A 21046-nucleotide genomic window follows, 5' to 3' on the forward strand; every position below is an offset into this window, starting at 1 on the left:
GCTCCATTTTGGTTCTCATCTGACCACAACACTTTCACCCAGTTGTCCTCTGAATCATTCAGATGTTCATTGGCAAACTTCAGACGGGCATGTATATGTGCTTTCTTGAGCAGGGGGACCTTGCGGGCGCTGCAGGATTTCCGTCCTTCACGGCGTAGTGTGTTACCAATTGTTTTCTTGGTGACTATGGTCCCAGGTGCCTTGATCATTGACAAGATCCTCCCGTGTAGTTCTGGGCTGATTCCTCACCGTTCTCATGATCATTGCAACTCCACGAGGTGAGATCTTGCATGGCAGCCCCAGGCCAAGGGAGATTGACAGTTCTTTTGTGTTTCTCCATTTGCGAATAATCGCACCAACTGTTGTCACCTTCTCACCAAGCTGCTTGGTGATGGTCTTGTAGCCCATTCCAGCCTTGTGTAGGTCTACAATCTTGTCCCTGACATCCTTGGAGAGCTCTTTGGTCTTGGCCATGGTGGAGAGTTTGGAATCTGATTGATTGATTGCTTTCTGTGGACAGGTGTCTTTTATACAGGTAACAAATTGAGATTAGGAGCACTCCCTTTAAGAGTGTGTTCCTAATCTCAGCTCGTTACCTGTATAAAGGACACCTGAGAGCCAGAAATCTTTCTGATTGAGAGGGGGTCAAATACTTATTTCCTTCATTAAAATGCAAATCAATTTATAACATTTTGACATGCATTTTTCTTTTTTTTTTTGTTATTCTGTCTCTCACTGTTCAAATACACCTACCATTAAAATTATAGACTGATCATTTCTTTGTAAGTGGGCAAATGTACAAAATCAGCAGGGGATCAAATACTTTTTTCCCTCACTGTAGTATCCTTCAAAAAGATCATGACACCATAATAACCAATACATCACTAGTTTGTTAATTTTAGTTTCATAACAGCAAACAAGTGCCACTAGTCACCATACACCATTAACCACCACTGTGTGTAGACTACAGTTGACTAAACACGTTTTTAGAAATTGTAGCAAATTTGTTAAGAAATAAAAAACCTGAAATATCATATTTACATAAGTATTCAGATACTTTGTGAGGAAACCTTTGGCAACGATTACAGCCTGGAGTCATCTTGGGTATGACGCTACAAGCTTGGCCACACCTGTATTTGGGGAGTTTCTCCCATTCAGTTATTTTCCTGGTCTCCAGGGATGTTCGATCGAGTTCAAGTCCGGGCTCTAGCTGGGCCACTCAAGGACATTCAGAGACTTGTCCCGAAGTCACTCCTGCATTGTCTTGGCTGTGTGCTTAAGGTCGTTGTCCTATTGGAAGGTGAACCTTTTCCCCATTCTGAGGTCCTGAGTGCTCTGGAGCAGGTTTCATCAAGGATCTCTCTGTACTTTGCTCCGTTCATCTTTCCTCGATCCTGACTAGTCTCCCAGTCCCCGCTTCACTGTTGGGATGGTGCCAGGTTTCCTCCAGACGTGACGCTTGGCATTCAGGCCAAAGAATTCAATCTTGGTTTCATCAGACCAGAGAATCTTGTTTCTCATAGTCTGAGAATCCTTTAGGTACCTTTTGGAAACTCCAAGCTGACTTTCATGTGCCTTTACTGAGGAGTGACTTCTGTCTGGCCACTCTACCATAATGGCCTGTTGGTAGAGTGCTGCGGAGATGGTTGTCCTTCTGGAAGGTTTCTCCCATCTCCACAGAGGAGCTCTGTCAGAATGACCATCGGGTTCTTGGTCACCTCCCTGACACAGGGCCCTTCTCCCCGATTGCTCAGTTTGGTCTGGCGGCCGCTCTAGCAAGAGTCTTCTTGGTTCTAAACCTAGCTCCATTTAAGGATGATGGAGGCCACGGTTGTTCTTGGGGACCTTCAAAGCTGCAGAAGATAGTTTTGTTACCCCTTCTCCAGATCTGTGCCTCGACACAGTCTTGTCTCAGAGCTCTATGGACAATTCCTTCGACATAATGGCTTGGTTTTTTGCTCTGACATGCACTGTTCAACTGTGGGACCATTATATAGACAGGTGTGTGCCAATCAATTGAATTGCCACAGGTGGACTATCAATCAAGTTGTAGAAACATCTCAAGGAGATCAATGGAAACAGGATGCACCTGAGCTCAATTTTGAGTCTCATAGCAAGTGTCTGCATACTTATGTAATAAGGTTATTTCTGTTTTTTATTTTATAAAGTGAGAAAAAAATTGGTGTAAATCAATGAGGGGAAAAACATCATTTTATCCATTTTAGAATAAGGCTGTAATGTAACAAAATGTAGAAAAACTCAAGGGGTCTGAATACTTTCCGAATACACTGTATATGGTGTAGACTGTGTGGTGTAGACTAGACAAAATGGTGTAGACTATAAGGTGTAGACCTATAAGGTGTAGACTATAAGGTGTTAGACTATAGTAGACCATACGGTGTAGACCATACGGTGTAGACTATATGGTGTAGACTATATGATGTAGACTATATGATGTAGACCATACGGTGTAGACTATTGTAGACTATATGGTGTAGACTATATGGTGTAGACTATATGGTGTAGACTATAAGGTGTAGACTATAGTAGACTATAAGGTGTAGACTATATGGTGCAGCCATCATTACTGTGAAACCACCTAACTGTGTAGACTAGACAAAATGGTGTAGACTATATGGTGTAGACTATATGGTGTAGACTATATGGTGTAGACTATATTGTGTAGACTATATGGTGTAGACTATAAGGTGTAGACTATAATGTGTAGACTATTGTAGACCATAGTAGACTATATGGTGTAGACTATTGTAGACTATATGGTGTAGACTATAAGGTATTGTAAAGTCGTTGTTCCACTGGATATCATAAGGTGAATGCACCAATTTGTAAGTCGCTCTGGATAAGAGCGTCTGCTAAATGACGTAATGTAATGGTTAAGGTGTAGACTACTAAGGTGTAGACTATATGATGTAGAGTATAGTAGACTATAAGGTGTAGACTATAGTAGACTATAAGATGTTAGACTATATGGTGGCAAGCCATCCATTACTGTTAGAAACCACCTAACTCCTCATCAAGTATATCTAAATGTATTGTAACATATAGACACTGCTCAAAAAAATAAAGGGAACAGCTTAAACAAACACAATGTAACTCCAAGTCAATCACACTTCTGTGAAATCAAACTGTCCACTTAGGAATCAACACTGATTGACAATAAATGTCACATGCTGTTGTGCAAATGGAATAGACAACAGGGTGGAAATTATAGGCAATTACCAAGACACCCCCAATAAAGGAAGGGTGGTTCTGCAGGTGGTGACACAGACCAGTTCTCAGTTCCTATGCTTCCTGGGCTGATGTTTTGGTCACTTTTGAATGCTGGCGGTGCCTTTCACTCTAGTGGTAGCATGAGACGGAGTCTACAACCCAACAGAGTGGCTCAGGTAGTGCAGCTCATCCAGGATGGCACATCAATGCGAGCTGTGGCAAGAAGGTTTGCTGTGTCTGTCAGCGTAGTGTCCAGGCATGGAGGCGCTACCAGGAGACAGGCCCAGTACATCAGGAGACGTGGAGGAGGCCGTAGGAGGGCAACAACCCAGCAGCAGGACCGCTACCCTCCGCCTTTATGCAAGGAGGAGCAGGAGAAGCACTGCCAGAGCCCTGCAAAATGACCTCCAGCAGGCCACAAATGTGCATGTGTCTGCTCAAACGGTCAGAAACAGACTCCATGAGGGTGGTATGTGGGCCCGACGTCCACAGGTGGGGTTGTGCTTACAGCCCAACACCGTGAAGGACGTTTGGCATTTGCCAGAGAACACCAAGATTGGCAAATTCGCCACTGGCGCCCTGTGCTCTTCACAGATGAAAGCAGGTTCACACTGAGCACGTGACAGACGTGACAGAGTCTGGAGACCGCCGTGGAGAACGTTCTGCTGCCTGCAACATCCTCCAGCATGACCGGTTTGGCGGTGGGTCAGTCATGGTGTGGGGTGGCATTTCTTAGGGGGGGGCCGCACAGCCCTCCATGTGCTCGCCAGAGGTAGCCTGACTGCCATTAGGTACCGAGATGAGATCCTCAGACCCCTTGTGAGACCATATGCTGGTGCGGTTGGCCCTGGGTTCCTCCTAATGCAAGACAATGCTAGACCTCATGTGGCTGGAGTGTGTCAGCAGTTCCTGCAAGAGGAAGGCATTGATGCTATGGACTGGCCCGCCTGTTCCCCAGACCTGAATCCAATTGAGCACATTTGGGACATCATGTCTCGCTCCATCCACCAACGCCACGTTGCACCACAGACTGTCCAGGAGTTGGCGGATGATTTAGTCCAGGTATGGGAGGAGATCCCTCAGGAGACCATCCGCCACCTCATCAGGAGCAAGCCCAGGCATTGTAGGGAGGTCATACAGGCACGTGGAGGCCACACACACTACTGAGCCTCATTTTGACTTGTTTTAAGGACATTACATCAAAGTTTTAAGGACATTACATCAAAGTTGGATTAGCCTGTAGTGTGGTTTTCCACTTTAATTTTGAGTGTGACTCCAAATCCAGACCTCCATGGGATGATAAATTGGATTTCCATTGATTATTTTTGTGTGATTTTGTTGTCAGCACATTCCACTATGTAAAGAAAAAAGTATTTAATAAGATTATTTCATTCATTCAGATCAAGGATGTGTTATTTTAGTGTTTCCTTTATTTTTTTGAGCAGTATATATATATAAAACTACTTCATCAGGGATGTGTGTGTCATTATTTGACTTTTTGACATATAGATAACAACCTCATCAGGGGAATGCATATACTGTATGTACAGGTGTCGGATCTTCATTTGAGCCAGTTTGCTAAGGCAGGAAAATAATCCTGTAGCAACAGGAAATGTTAATTATTTTATGGATTATAATTAATGGACATTTTTGTAGGGGTTGATACATTTTTCGTTAGGGAAAATCAAGTCTGGAATTTCGAAGTGGAAATTACAAACTTCAGAATCCTTTTTAAAACTCAAATACACTACACATTTGCAATTCTCAGCAACAAAAGAGTGATCAAATTAAGATCCAACGTCTGTACTTGTCTTGGACATATGCATGTCCATATGGCAGACGTATAGGATAAAGCAGAGTTTGGTAGAAAGCGTTTTTTTCTTCACAGGATTTGGTTGCTGACGTCCTCAGTGCTAAGGCTCATTCACTATCTGTCTACACTTCCCCTTCCATTCTGATTGACATATCTATGGTCCTATTTAGAAGGTAGCATTGAGCTGTCACTCTGCTTGTCTGTGGGGGACTGGGATGTGTGCTTCCTGTTTAAAGGCTACTGTTGCTATGGTTACATACTGAACCGTACCCGACACCAAGGTCAGAAAAAAGTCACTTCTTTCTCAGGTAGTTCAGAAATAGAAACGTTAGACACGTCACGGAAATGTAATTTGGGAGCTTTAGGCACAGTTTTCTTATAAAACAGTATGTTCTTTCTAGCCCTTATAGGAACAACTTTCAGGCCTGATTTCAGGCCAACATAATGGAAAGGAGAAAGGGAGCTCAAAAGGACAGATTATTCTAAAATAATGAGTGGAGGGGAAAAAAAGAGCATCCTTGTGTTGCTCAACCCTTTTTGTGACTATTACTATACAAGACATGCCAAGGTTAATTCTCGTTTAGCTGGGAACTAGACCTCTCTGCCGTCGACTCCAACCGCAGCCATTGTCTAATGTGTTGTCGGGTGAATTCTATGACACTGTTACTATGTACAGTTTATCCTATACCGTTAATTACAACCTGATCACAATGCACTCCGTTCTGCGCCCTCTATACCTTCTCGGGCAGATGAGTCTTTATGCCAGGGAAGGATTGGTATTATGATCATGGTTATTCATGCTGTGTGTCCTTGATGTTTCCCTACTCTCATTGTCTTCACGTTATTTGTTAGTGTAGCAGACTGTGTGTGTGTGTGTGTGTGTGTGTGTGTGTGTGTGTGTGTGTGTGTGTGTTCCTGTTGACTCAGTACATGGCTCTCTATCTTTTAAACAGCATTAAGATTCAACAACATTTAATCACTTTTTAAAGTTGTTTACGTGGTAAATAAAGTTGCTTGGGTGTTTTTTAACCAAATTGAATTTAAAATGTCCATGTAAATGGATAATTATGCTTCATGCAAGATGGGGACAAAGAAACAACAAAGCATTGCAGTTCAGTTTCTATAAATTTGTCTCTGCGTGAAACAAAATTATTTGAATGAAATTGAGTTTGAAAAAGACAGACAGTAAATTAAATGTTTGACATGAGTAAGTTAGCTCTAATTACCTATATAAAAGTGACTCACTCTGTCACAACATGCATGTTTTACACATGGTACAAAAAAATATAGGAAATTAGTGTTAATTGTCTCTTTCTCTATGTGTCTCATGAGCATCTTAATTGTTAAAGATAGGGAGATAACGTGCTGTAATGAGTGGAATATAGCTCCGGCCTCATCCACTTTGCACAGTAAATAGAATTCATCAGACATGTTGCATCCCAAATAGCAACCTATTCCCTTTGTGGTGCACTATGGGCCCTGGTCAGAAGTAGTGCACTACATAGGGATTAGGGTGCCATTTGGGATGCGAGCAGCCACTCTCTCCCATGTAATGAGACCATATGGAACAGCTAACGAGTTATAATCCGTATGATGGCAACTACTTGGTCAAGCTGACAAGATGTATAACTAGCTAATAGCCAACACAAGTTTACAGCCAAAACATTTTCTCAAATGGGCTTTTTGCTCAAATGTAATGAATTAAAATGGAGATTGAACGCCCACCATCACACCAGGAAGTAAATTGAATTTCAATTAAAGGTACTGTCTCTAAACTGAAGGGACTATATAAGTAGTTATTTGTGTCTATACTATATCTAGTAATCATGAAATTAAAGGGGCAGTTGAAACAATCACAAAGAAATTCTCCCTGTTTCAGTAAAAAGCTGAGAAATGTAACCACTCTCAATTTCATAGACAGAGCTACAGATGTATGATCATAATTTGACCTACAGTGCATTCGGAAAGTATTCAGACCCCTGACATTTTCCACATTTTGTTACATTACAGCCTTATTCTAAAATGGATAAAAATGAATTTCTTTCCTCATCGATCTACACAAATATTTCACTTTTTTCACATAATTTTTGTTCCTCATCAATGTACACACAATACCCCATAATGACAAAGGGAAAACAGGATTTTAAACATTTTTGGAAATGTATTAAAAATAAACAACAGAAATACCTTATTTACATAAATATTCAGACTCTTTGTTATGAGACTCAAAATTGAGCTCAGGTGCATCCTGTTTCCATTGATCATCCTTGAGTTGTTTCTACAACTTGATTGGAGTCCATCTGTGGTAAATTCAATTGATTGGACATGATTTGGAAAGGCACACACCTGTTGATATAAGGTCCCCACAGTTGACAAGTGTAGGTCAGAGCAAAAACCAAGCCATGTGGTCAAAGGAATTGTCCGTAGAGCTCAGAGACAGGATTGTGTTGAGGCACAGATCTAGGAAGGCTAACAAAACATGTCTGCAGCATTGAAATTTCCCAAGAACACAGTAGAAGTTTGGAACCACTAAGACTCTTCCTAGAGCTGGACGCCAGGCCAAACTGAGCAATCGGGGGAGAAGGGCTTGGTCAGGGAGGTGACCAACAACCCGATGGTCACTCTGACAGAGCTCCAGAGTTCCTCTGGAAAAACTTCCAGACGGACAACCATCTCTGCAGCACTCCACCAATTTTTCTTTTATTTATTTCACCTTTATTTAACCAGGTAGGCTAGTTGAGAACAAGTTCTCATTTCCAACTGCGACCTGGCCAAGATAAAGCAAAGCAGTTCGACACATACAACAACACAGAGTTACACATGGAATAAACAAACATACAGTCAATAATACAGTAGAAAAAGTCTATATACGGTGTGAGCAAATGAGGTAGGATAAGGGAGGTAAGGCAATAAATAGGCCATGGTGGCGAAGTAATTGACAATATAGCAATTAAACACTGTAATGGTAGAGGTGCAGAAGATGATGTGCAAGTAGAGATACTGGGGTGCAAAGGAGCAAGATAAATAAATAAATAAATACAGTATGTGAAATAAGGTAGTTCGGATGGGGCTATTTACTGATGGGCTATGTACAGGTGCAGTGATCTGTGACCTGCTCTGACAGCTGGTGCTTAAAGCTAGTGAGGGAGATATGAGTCCTCCAGCTTCAGTGATTTTTGCAGTTCGTTCCAGTCATTGGTAGCAAAGAACTGAAAGGAAAGGCGGCCAAAGGAAGAATTGGCTTTGGGGGGTGACCAGTGAGATATACCTGCTGGAGCGCGTGCTACGGGTGGGTGCTGCTATGGTGACCAGTGAGCTGAGATAAGGCGGGGCTTTACCTAGCAGAGACTTGTAGATGACCTGGAGCCAGTGGGTTTGGCGAAGAGTATGAAGCGAGGCCAGCCAACGAGAGCGTACAGGTCGCAGTGGTGGGTAGTATATGGGGCTTTGGTGACAAACGGATGGCACTGTCATAGACTGCATCCAATTTGTTGAGTAGAGTGTTGGAGGCTATTTTGTAAATTGATCAATCAGGCCTATATGGTAGAGTGGCCAGATGGAAGCCAATCCTCAGTAAAAGGCACATGACAGCCTGCTTGGAGTTTGCCAAAAGGCACCTAAAGACTCTCAGACCATGAGAAACAAGATTCTCTGGTCTGATGAAACCAAGATTGAACTCTTTGGCCTGAATGCCAAGCGTCACGTCTGGAGGAAACCTGGCACCATCCCTACGGTGAAGCATGGTGGTGGCAGGATCATGCTGTGTGGATGTTTTTTCAGTGCAGGGACTGGGAGACTAGTCAGGATCGAGGGAAAGATGAACGGAGCAAAGTACAGAGAGATCCTTGATGAAAACCTGCTCCAGAGCACCCAGGACCTCCAGACGGGGCAAAGGTTCACCTTCCAACAGGGCAACGACCTTAAGAACACAGCCAAGACAATGCAGGAGTGACTTCGGACAAGTCTCTGATTGTCCTTGAGTGGCCCAGCCAGAGCCCAGACTTGAACCCAATCAAACATCTCTGGAGAGACCTGAAAATGGCTGTGCTGTGACACACCCCATTCAACCTGACAGAACTTGGAAGGATCTGCAGAGAAGAATGGGAGAAACCTCCCCAAATACAGGTGTGCCAAGCTTGTAGCGTCATACCCAAGAAGACTCAAGGCTGTAATCGCTGCCAAAGGTGCTTCACAAAGTACTGAGTAAAGGGTCTGAATACTTATGTAAATGTGATATTTCGTTTTTTATTTGTAACAAAATGTGGAAAAAGTCAAGGGGTCTGAATACTTTCCGAAAGCACTGTATATTTGCAGAAAAACTCTCAGCAACAGAAGAGTGATTAAATGAAGATCCTACATCTGTATGGATGCATGGACTGACCATCCAGGATATCAGACTTATAGTTTTAAGCATGTTTCGAGGACATATAGTGTTTGTTTATATTATTTTTTTACGAACATGGGAGTATAACAAGCTTACATTTTGGGTTCTGATGGGGTACAGTTATCCTCATGAGGCATTTCTAAATGATATTCTTCAAGAATCAGTGGGTACCTCTAATTCAGGAGTCCAGAAATCGATGTTGCAACTGCAGATTGCCCCTTTAAAGTGTGGGAGATGAATTTCTCATTTAGATGTTGCATGTTTACGGTTATATGTTGACTGCCGAAGAGTTTTGCTGAAAAAAAAACCCCCTAAACAATGACATATTATGGAAGAAAGTTGAACTTTAAAAACACAAGGTAATATTCTTTAAAAACCAAGTGGTACTTTTTGTTTGTTGGCATTAACAATCAGAAGAGTAGAGTAGTGTAATTTTAATGTGTAGTTAATGTTCATTATGATTCACTTTCTGAATCGACTGATTTGAGTACTTCCAAGTTAACACCCCTCTCTTCTCTTTTCCCTCCAATCAGGCGTGCCCTGAGAGTTGAGCACTCCTTTCGGGACGTGGAGGACGATGACATGCTGCGAGAAGCTTACAGGACGGGCTGGGGGACAGCTACGTCAGTTCTATCCCCCTCAAGCCCCCATTGGCCCATTCGCTGCTTATAAAGGAGGAGCTCCTCAGCCAGAAGCACCGCCTCCTCGGCCAGCCTCCCGCTCTCTCATTGGCTAGTCTGGAGGCGGCGGGGCTTCTCAACCACGGGAACAAAGGGAACCACGTGCAGCCCCACCCCCTCCTGGCACGGGACGGCTCTCCGTGGGGTTCCTCCAGCGGTAAAGCCCACCACCACCAACTGGACAGCCTGCTGAGGCTGAAGCAGGCCAGCGCCATCCTCTCAGACCTCCAAGACCTGCCTCTGTTCTTGGAGAACCACCACCACGGGGCGTTCTCCTCCAAGAGCTCCTCCGGAGGTGGCCTCCGCCACCACCATGGCTCCACTAAGACCCACCATGAGGTGGTGGTGAAGAGGGAGCCGGGAGGCCACCACTCCCCGCCCGTGGACCTGAAGATCCCCCAGGTGAGGGGCATGGACCTGTCATGGGATTCCCACGCCTCAGACCTGTATGGGTACGGGGCCATGGTGGTGGGTGCCGGGGGCCACGGTGGGGTGGAGAACGCTTTGAGCAGGAAGCTGAGGGTCATCCTGCCCAAGCAAAACCGACGTGCCGGTAGCCTGAGAGGCAGCCTGGGAGGTTTTCTGGATGGGGGCGCAGACTACTGGAGCTCCGACGTGGACCAGGGGACCTCCGGGCAACCATACCCGACCTCCGACCCCGAGGGCGACCCGTGCTCTAAGCAGCCCAGGAAGAAGAGGGGGCGCTACCGCCAGTACAACAGCCAGATCTTAGAAGAGGCCATCGGCATGGTGATGGGCGGGAAGATGAGCGTGTCCAAGGCCCAGAACATGTACGGGATCCCTCACAGCACACTGGAGTATAAGGTGAAGGAGCGACTGGGCACACTGAAGAACCCTCCTAAGAAGAAGCTCAAATTGACCTTGAGGATGGGAGGACAGGATTCCGCCGCCGAGTCAGAGACAACGCCAACCGCGACGCCGCAAGAGGTTGAGCTGCCGGAGGCCGCCGATCTGAACCACGAGCAAAAAATGAATATGGAATTTGAAGATTAACTGAGAAACAACGATGATGACGAATCCTCCCCTCCTTTCCCCATATATATGTATAAAAACATCTTAACATTAAGACTAAAGTAATTGGAAACAAATGGAGCTTTATTTGTGCCAATTTACTGTTGCAGTATCTGGGTGAGCACAAGCGCAGGGATATGAGGAGGATTCTAAAACAAGCTGGAGATGAAAACTAAAACTAAACCAATCGGCTGGTTCTGCAGTTGTTGTTTTGACACTGCACATTGCACATTTGTTTAGCTTTTATATCAAGCGGCGAAACAAATGCATCAAAAGCCACGAGTGACGTGACAATTATTAATTACAGTTTGTAATGCATGTTGATTATCCCCCCCCAAAACTCCCCCTATTCTGAACTTGATACACTGACCCTGCATTGCTTTTAAATGCAGTCTGGGCTGCGGAATATCCCAACTTTGGGAAAAATTAGGGGGGGTTGAAAATGAACCCTTTTGAACAAACTATTATGGTCCTTGAACCCCCCCCTCTCTCATTTAAGTACTAGTACCAATTGGTAAGTGAACTGTCTCCTATGTTTTGAACCATCTCTAAAACTGGTAATGTCACAGGAAGCTCTCTCACCAGGAAGCTGAATCAAAACCGCATTATTTCTATCGCCAGGTAGCCATTTCTCTTTAACTAACGCAAAACTTTCTTTCCTCCTTCGATATTCTGCTACTCTTTAAAAGTGAACGAAAGCAACATTGGGCCGCGTCCTTTTTAAGGTAAAGACACAAAATAGTCAATCAGGGATGCATGTTCGTAAGTTTTAGTAAATAACTACTATACTTTTAGTATATTTTTAATGTTTTGTTTTATTTATTTTATCTTCATTTGTTTGGCTTTCTTTTGCACTACACTTTCAGTCTGGCGCTCACCAGCGCCGCCCAGTGTTGACAGACCAGGTTACCTCGGCATTGCTGTCCTAGCATCATGCAATTAAGGTCTGTCATAATCCCCGCCAACTCTGCGCTCCAGGTACAAGTTACCCGTAGCCACAGATCTAGGATCAGTTTACCCTGCCTTAACATTTAGGGGAGAAACCTCAAAACTGACCTGAGATCAGCATGTAGGGGCAATTTTATATCTCTGCTGCTCTCCTGGAGAGAGCTCCTCAACCTCAATGGTAGTAGGTAAATTGTGCCTCTAATCACTGATCCATAGTCAGATTGTCTTTTTTTATCCCCTTATTGCTAAGGTTTGGATTGGGGCTTGGTGATCTGATCCTAGTTCAGTTGTTAAGCGCAACTTCTACCTCAAGCACCTGCAACAAGTGCATCTGTTCCCCGATCCTAGGGAGCTGGAGCCATCTCTGGTTTTCATTCCAACCAATGACCTCATGCATATGCGCTCAGCTAATTAGTGGGCAGGGTTCACCTAACACTATGACATCACATGGCGTGATAACCACATGCATTGTAGCCCTCCAAAACCAGGAAGTGGAAACATTGCTGCACAACTTTATTATCCTGTTCTGAGCGAAGGCTTGTACCAGCCTTACTGTCTCTAAACACTAAACATTTCATAAAGTTTTCTCTTTTAGAATTCTAACTAAGTAGAGCTTCTTAGTTGATGAGTTTCGAAATGGCTCCTCTCACTCCCATGTGGTTTTAAAATGTTCAAAGGTAGTTTCAAAGGCAGTTTATTACGACAATGTGCATTTATACTTGGGGGGGGGGCATTTTTTCAGTGAGAGGGGATGTGTTCGGTTGGTAGGGATTAGGGGATAATATAAAATAAGTTATTATGATGACACTGAACTTAAAGCCAATCCGCATTTCTGGATGATTTTGTTCCTCAATTTTAACTCAGGGTACCTGAGACGGGAATCTCTTGACGAAGCCATGATTCTAAAACACGGACGTGTTTCCTTATCCTGCAGGACCTAAAAGTGAAGGGCAGGACATGACTTCTCTCACTCTGCTACTTCTGACGGGGGTGGAACTTACAGCCCGGCTAGGTGGCTGTGGCTTAGCAGTGCTACGCCCTGTAGGCCGTGGTGAATCATGAAGAAGATAACACAAACTAAAACAGTGAAGAGGGTGTGAGGAGAAGTTTGGAAATTAAACGTCTGAAAATAGCACTTTTTTTTTTAAACCGCGCAAGAGAGAGGAAGATATTGTAGCTCGTTTTAGAGAGATGGGGATGGGTTTGGATGGGAGGAAGAGAGGTGATTAGAGGAGGGTAAGGGATGGCCAGAAAGCAAAAAGAGAGAGAGAGAAAAAAGCTTTAGTGTCTGAAAGACTTTCAGAGAGCTGCAGCTTGGACCTAAACATATTCTGTTTCCTCTCTATTACCTCCTCAGTACCCTGGTCGATGCTTGAATTTGTCAGATTTCGTGTAGTGTAGTTGTCATATCTGGTTGCTGCCCCTCAGCCCTCCTGCCAAACCAGGCGGAAACTATCTTATCTGTCGTCATGTTTTGTCAGGGGAAAGAAAAAAACATCCTTCTGAGAAAATGTTTTTATAAAAAGATGCTCTCATTTTTTTGTGGGGTGGGGGGCAACAAAAAAAAGACGAGAGAAGGAAAAATAAACAAAAAAAAAGTTTTTTAATGTTTTTAAAGCCCTCTCTTGCTCTGCTGTAGTAAAATGTTTCTGTTTGCTCTAAACACTGCCTGGTGCTCACCCAGTCTGTGAGATTATTCATGAAATTGTACTTAGAAAACATCTCCGTCATGTCAACACTGATGAAATGAACATTCACTCCTTGAAATGTCCTGTACATTTTATTTATTTAATTTTGTATTTATTTTCTTCTACAAAATGGCATGCACCAGTCCGTTCCGGGTGATTTGGGAATTCTTAGATAGGAGCTTACATCTAGCAAAGTATAGAGTAGTTTATGAGTGTCGTACCAAGCGATTCATGCTCTAGTAGTATTCTAAATTAGTGAATAATTGGTATATAATTGTTATAATTATATTAAAACCCCTAATGAACAATCTTACCTAGCCCTGTTCTGATAGATTGGTCTTGGGCTTTGACCCTCCCTCCCATGGCTTGACTGGCAGTTATGCGTAGCCAATGGGAACAATGTAATCCCTTCATGATGACCTCTGTAGAAACACAAGGTCAGGGGTCATGCATGAAATGCATTCAACACTTAGACAATGCAGAGTATTTCAAGTGTCTAATTGGTTACCTGTCCCATCCAATCAGAAGACCAAATATAGTCCAGCAATGACTTAAAGTTATATGAGATTGATACTCTTACTTAAGTTATGAGTAAAGCACTTATTTTGTAGCCTTTCACATTTCAAGGCATGATTACTAATTAATTTAGCTTAGCTGTGAATGCGATTTGACAAGAAAAAACACTACTTAAAATATAGTGTGGAATTGTGTTTTAAACTTTAGTTTTTGTCCTAAACTTGCGAGTTATTATGAAGTATGACAAAATGTGCCCCTTAGCGCTTCTTTCACGTTATGCATGTGAGCATGCAAAATGATGCTGATGGGAAATGTGTATAACCTGTACAATTGTTCCTTACTTATCATGACCTGTAGCACTGACTGAGATGCGTGTCTAAATTCCTACATTCAGCACTTAGATAGGTCCTGAACCCCTTGAGGGGATTCCTACATTCAGCACTTAGGTAGGCCCTGAAACCCCTGAGACGGGATTCCTGAAGGGCCAGGAATCTCCACCTACATTATTTATGAAAACTATAAATCTATGTATTTATCATTGGGCAATCAAAAAAGAACGTGCTAGTGGTTCCCGAAGACGTGGATGTCGATTTAAGGCAGCCCCCCCGTACCTCTCAGATTCAGAGGGGTTGGGTTAAATGCAGAAGACACATTTCAGTTGAAGCGTTCATTTGTAAAACTGACTAGGTATCCCCCTTTCCCCTTCCCTTACATCAGTCGTATCTAATCTACTGAGGTGCATTGCCATTTGGGCTTTATTTCATTTTTTTATTCATATTTTTGGGGTTTAATTGTTTAGTTCTGCCACTTGGGTTAACGGATCCCCCTGTCCGAAGAAGTCCTCCTCCTTAACACGACTGAGTCTCGCCTCTTTTACAGAGAAGTTTCACACTTCTAATTATTTCTATACACACAGATAATGAATGTAATAAACGGACATGAATCTCTCAACCCCCACACAAAAAAAATTAGCTGCAAAAAAACTATGACACTGTTAGTTTTTTGGGAGGAACAGACTGTTTATTTTCTTTCTCCACCTTCCGCTTGTATTTGAAAAGCGGTTTTTCTGCCGTGGGCATCTGTAGCCTTCAGTATTGTACCTCTCAGGATAAAGTTGACGGGAGGGGCAGCAATATTTGTCAGTCGGAGGATGACGCAGACTTAACTACCTGTATTAGATTAAATGTATACAACATCTATATTATATATTGACGTGGCTCAGCTGTGTCCAAGTGCTGTACCTCAACCTGCACTTGTATCCCTCTCAGGGAAGCCAGAAAAAAAGAATCGATAGTGGATACGCTGGGAAATATAGGCCCCTCCTCCTTTTTCTTTTGGTCTTTTCTTTACGAGAGGAGCTAGGAGTATGGGACGGACAGCTTATAGTCTAGTTAGTTTTTTTGACTGTAACATCACTCCAGGTTAAACTTCTTCATAGGGATTTGAGTTTCTTACAGAGATGAGACAGAGACACAGTCAGTCAGAGACCTAGAGGGGAGAATGTGCGGACAGGTGGAAATGTTAACCTTATGAATCTACTGTCTATTATTATTATTATTACTTGTTTTAAACTGCATTCCAAATCAAATCATTGTACCTTTTATATAAATGAAAATAGCTATATACATATGAATATATATTTAATTTACTGTTTTACATCTTCAGGTAAATCGATGGATTTCTTTTCATTCTGATGTGAGATTGTAAACAAACATGGAGAAAAAAAAAAGAAATGCAGAACAGAACTAACCTCAATTTCTAGATACCATGTGACGTGCCATTTTTGTCTCTTGAGTGGCACGTGATACCTTTCAAGAAAAAAACTAAACAGACTTCTGTGAATTGCCATTTTGCTTGTTGTTATGAAGTGTTGTTGATTATTCCTCCATGCTGCATATCCTGTTGTCATGACGCCTCAGGTCCACCCACTTCAAAGCAGCTGATTGTACACTAACTAGCAACACAAATCAGGACTTTTATTAAAGTAAAAGTGTTTTAGTACTCTTTTAGTACACTTTCTTGTGTTTCCAGATGTCTTAGATGGGACTGACGGAAGCACTTTTTAAATTATTATTGTTATTATATGGTGGGTTTTATCATTATTATTGTTATTATTATATGGTGGGTTTTTCTTCATGTTTTTCTTTTTTTGAAAGAAAATATAAATTCTTATAGCTACTAAACCGAACCCAGGTCTTTCTGAATGCAACACTACTGTATTAACTAGCACACTCAGCCTTGGAAGCACACACCATAATTACTGTAACTACAACCCCATACATACTGTAACTACACCCCATACATACTGTAACTACACCCCATACATACTGTACTACACCACCTACATACTGTAACTACACCCCATACATCTAACTACACCACTACATACTGTAACTACACCCCATACATCTGTAACTACACCATACATACTACAACCCCATACATACTGTAACTATACACCATACATACTGTAACTACACACCATACATACTGTAACTACACACCATACATACTGTAATCTGCACCCCATGCATACTGTAACTGCACCCATGCATACTGTAACTGCACCCCATGCATACTGTAACTGCACCCCATGCATACTGTAACTACACCCCATACATACTGTAACTACACACCATACATACTGTAACTGCACCCCCATGCATACTGTAACTGCAACCCCATGCATACTGTAACTGCACCCCACGCATACTGTAACTGCACCCCCACGCATACTGTAACTACACACCATACAGACTGTAACTACACCCCATGCATACTGTAACTGCACACCATGCATACTGTAACTACACACCATGCATAGTTGCATACATTTCTATATGTATAGACACACACACACACACACACGTAAACACACGCACGCACACACACACTCTTCATCAGGTATCCACACTTCGTGTGGGTGGGTTACATGTACAATTATAAAACTCTGCCGTGTCCTTTATAGAACCTGGTGGGTGTGACACTCCTGAGACCAGGAAAAATATCAGGCTTGTAACTTGACTGGTGAAGGCACTGCCTCCCTTATTCTGTCAAAACAGCCCCCTTTGCTTCGTATCTTTCTCCAGTCCGGCTCAGTGTGCCCCTATAACACTGGTACCAACCCTCACCACCAAGAAGCTGTCTTTACTCTGGCTCTGTTTTTGATTTGTTTGTGTAGTGATGACTTTGTGTCGTGACGTTCCCCTGTCTCTTTGTGTAATTTGCTATTTTGATTTAATATGGCAAATTTCAAGAATGGCAAAAATATAATATTTTGTAAAATGTATCCTTTTTCTACACCAAGTTTGTTTTTTAAATGTTGTAAAAGTCTCAGCATTTGTTAAGGCGCAAGTACCACCAGCCTGCTAACTGCAACTTGAGTGCTTTTCTGTTTGATTTGTGAAACATTTTAAAGCAACAGTGCTTTGGTTTTGTTGAAGAGAGAAACGTTGGTTGGAATTTAAAAGCGAGGCATACCTTCCATCTGGAATGATGTTGAGCTGCTTGCAATCATACATTCCCCTGCTCATGCACTTCCCAGCTACCCCGAAACAACACTTTCAAACAGGAAATATCACAGATTACCATCTTACCTAAATCGCTGTGTTATCCTTCCACCTTTCCCACCACTGGCAGTTAAAACTGTTAAAAATGGAATTTATGATATGTCCGGCTAAAGAGCCTCCATCTCTCCCGCTCCAATCTGAAAGTCATAACGCCATTTATTATATTGTATAGTTTTATGAGGCTTGTGTGTCTTAATGTTGTGTTTTACTGCAAAGGGAGGATGGAAAGGAAAGCAGCAGGATTCCTGTGCTACAGTAACCATTTGTTTTAGTCTGGCAGAATGCTGCCATCCTGTTTAGTATATTGGAACTGGAGAAGTGTAATAGTTCAATTACATATTTTTTATTCGTGGACGTTCGAAAAACGAACATGAAAACATGCAAACCTAGAAAATGTTAATTTCTGTAAAATGTTGTTGAGATGAGATGGCACAATCCGAAAACTAATCAAGCATTTTAAAAACCTTAAACGTAATATTAATGTAATGTTCAATCGTATTTAATAAAGTGTAGTGTGATTTTCTACATTTGCTTTCATCGCAGATGTTAGTTGTATACTTGAAAGTAATTGAAATGAATGAGAATCTCAACCTCACAGTCACAAAAAGATCCTACAACTAATTCTGGATTATTAATTACTGTTATGTTTTATTATTAATCAATCTGTGAAAGATGGAATGCCTTTGTCAGTCTCTCTAATCGTTAGCTCAATCTTTACAACACATCAGGCCTATATTGGGAGTAGTATAAAAAGTATAGCAAAAAAAAGTATAGTGTATATATTTTAGTATTTTAATTTGAATTCTGTAATGAAAATCACTCCATAAAATACAAGGATACTTTGCCTAAATTATTTCATTGCAAAATGCTAGTGAGGAGGTTTTGCACATGAATTTAACCCCCCCCCCCTACAGTCAGATATATCTGGACTAGGGGTTGTAGGGTGTCTTGCTACAGTCAGATATATCTGGACTAGGGTTGTAGGGTGGTCTTGCTACAGTCAGATATATCTGGACTAGGGGTTGTAGAGTGTCTTGCTACAGTCAGATATATCTGGACTAGGGGTTGTAGGGTGTCTTGCTACAGTCAGATATATCTGGACTAGGGGTTGCAGAGTGTCTTGCTACAGTCAGATATATCTGGACTAGGGGTTGTAGAGTGTCTTGCTACAGTCAGATATATCTGGACTAGGGGTTGTAGAGTGTCTTGCTACAGTCAGATATATCTGGACTAGGGTTGTAGGGTGGTCTTGCTACAGTCAGATTATCTGGACTAGGGGTTGTAGGGTGTCTTGCTACAGTCAGATATATCTGGACTAGGGGTTGTAGAGTGTCTTGCTACAGTCAGATATATCTGGACTAGGGTTGTAGAGTGTCTTGCTACAGTCAGATATATCTGGACTAGGGGTTGTAGGGTGTCTTGCTACAGTCAGATATATCTGGACTAGGGGTTGGTAGAGTGTCTTGCTACAGTCAGATATATCTGGGACTAGGGGTTGTAGGTGTCTTGCTACAGTCAGATATATCTGGACTAGGGTTGTAGGGTGTCTTGCTACAGTCAGCTATATCTGGACTAGGGGTTGTAGGGTTTCGTCTTGCTACAGTCAGAATATATCTGGACTTAGGGGTGCAGGTGTCTTGCTACATCAGATATATCTGGACTAGGGGTTGCAGGGTGTCTTGCTACAGTCAGATATTCTGGACTAGGGGTTGTAGGGTGTCTGCTACAGTCAGATATATCTGGACTAGGGTTGTGAGTGTCTTGCTTACGCAGATATCTGGCTAGGGGTTGTAGGTAGTCGTTGCTACAGTCAGATATATCTGGACTAGGGGTTGCAGGAGTGTCTTGCCTACAGTTCAGATATATCTGGCACTTAGGGTGGTTGTAGAGTGTCTTGCTACAGTCAGGATATATCTGGACTAGGGGTTGTAGGGTCTGTCTTTTGCTTTACAGTCAGATATATCTGCGACTCGGGCTGTTAGATAGAGTCTTGCTACAGTCAGAATATATCTGGACTAGGGGTTTGCAGAGTGTTCTTGCTACAGTCAGATTATATCTGGACTAGGGGTTTGTTAGAGTGTCTTGCTACCGTCAGATATATCTGACTAGGGGTTTTTCAGAGTGCAGAGTGTCTTTGCTACAGTCAGATATATCTGGGACTGGGGTTGAGAGTTGTCTTGCTACAGTCAGATATATCTGGACTAGGGGTTGTAGAGTGTCTTGCTACAGTCAGATATATCTGGACTAGGGGTTGCAGAGTGTCTTGCTACAGTCAGATATATCTGGACTAGGGGTTGTAGAGTGTCTTGCTACAGTCAGATATATCTGGACTAGGGGTTGTAGGGGTGTCTTGCTACAGTCAGATATATCGGGACTGGGGGTTGTAGAGTGTCTTGCTACAGTCAGATATATCTGGACTAGGGGTTGTAGGGTAAATGAGGGCTGTACTGTAGAGGCAGAGAGGAGAGAGCCTTTCCAAGGTTAGTGTCCCCACCCCCACACTGCAGATAGCAGCCTTTAACAGATAATGTAGGAATTAATTTGCCTCATCGCCAGAGAAACACAACAGAACATTCAAAGTAAATAAACGGAAAAGATCACCTTGGATCCGAAGAAGGTGAATTGATTTCAGGATGGGGCGGAATGATACAAAAATAAAAACTATTGAATAGCAAAGGTAGAGAGAAACAATTAGAAGGAAAGCTAATCAAACTCTCAATGTCCTTTTGGAGGAAGCTGTTGGCTTGGAATGGGGTGCCCTTGCATGTTGCAATAACAGTGGAGCAGCAGCATCATTCCCAGGTGGAGGTGTGTCTCTTCATTTTAAGAACCCTTTCTCAAGGAAATGGTAGACGTCTCTCTCTCTCTCGTCTCCTGATGTTTGTTATTTCTTCCTCCCCTGGTTCCCAACACTGGGGAGGCCTGTAATTGGCCACGATGTTTCATATCAATACAGTACACTGTAAAACAATGTGAGATTCTAGATGTGTTTGAACTGGTTTTTTAAAATTCTTTGTTTCTTAACGCCTGTTTTCCCCCAACTGTATGCCAATGTAAAGGATGCAAGATGTCCCATCAGAAATGATGCCATCTGCCAATACGTTTAAAGCTTTTTATGGATGGTCTGAATTTGTCTGCCATCTCTGTCTTTTCCCCTCTCCCCTGCTTTCCTATTCTCTCCTTCA

The 21046-nt window shown here is 42.6% G+C and overlaps 1 protein-coding gene and 1 long non-coding RNA gene across 2 annotated transcripts in view; both read left to right on the forward strand.

The window, feature by feature from the left end:
* LOC115147528 (ligand-dependent corepressor-like) overlaps positions 1-11217 on the forward strand; it is a 72266-nt gene extending 61049 nt beyond the window's left edge. The window contains 2 exon segments of the mRNA XM_029689763.1: positions 9962-10014; positions 10017-11217. Of these exon segments, the coding sequence (XP_029545623.1) occupies positions 9962-10014; positions 10017-11122 (1159 nt within the window). The 3' untranslated portion in view covers positions 11123-11217.
* An 8938-nt stretch (positions 11218-20155) lies between these two features.
* On the forward strand, positions 20156-20842 carry LOC115147529 (uncharacterized). Its single transcript, XR_003866382.1, has 2 exons — positions 20156-20206; positions 20251-20842. It is a non-coding gene; the product is annotated as an uncharacterized LOC115147529 (long non-coding RNA).
* The last annotated feature ends 204 nt before the right edge of the window (positions 20843-21046 follow it).

Source organism: Salmo trutta, chromosome 14 (assembly GCF_901001165.1).
Source record: "Salmo trutta chromosome 14, fSalTru1.1, whole genome shotgun sequence".
NCBI lineage: Eukaryota > Metazoa > Chordata > Actinopteri > Salmoniformes > Salmonidae > Salmo > Salmo trutta.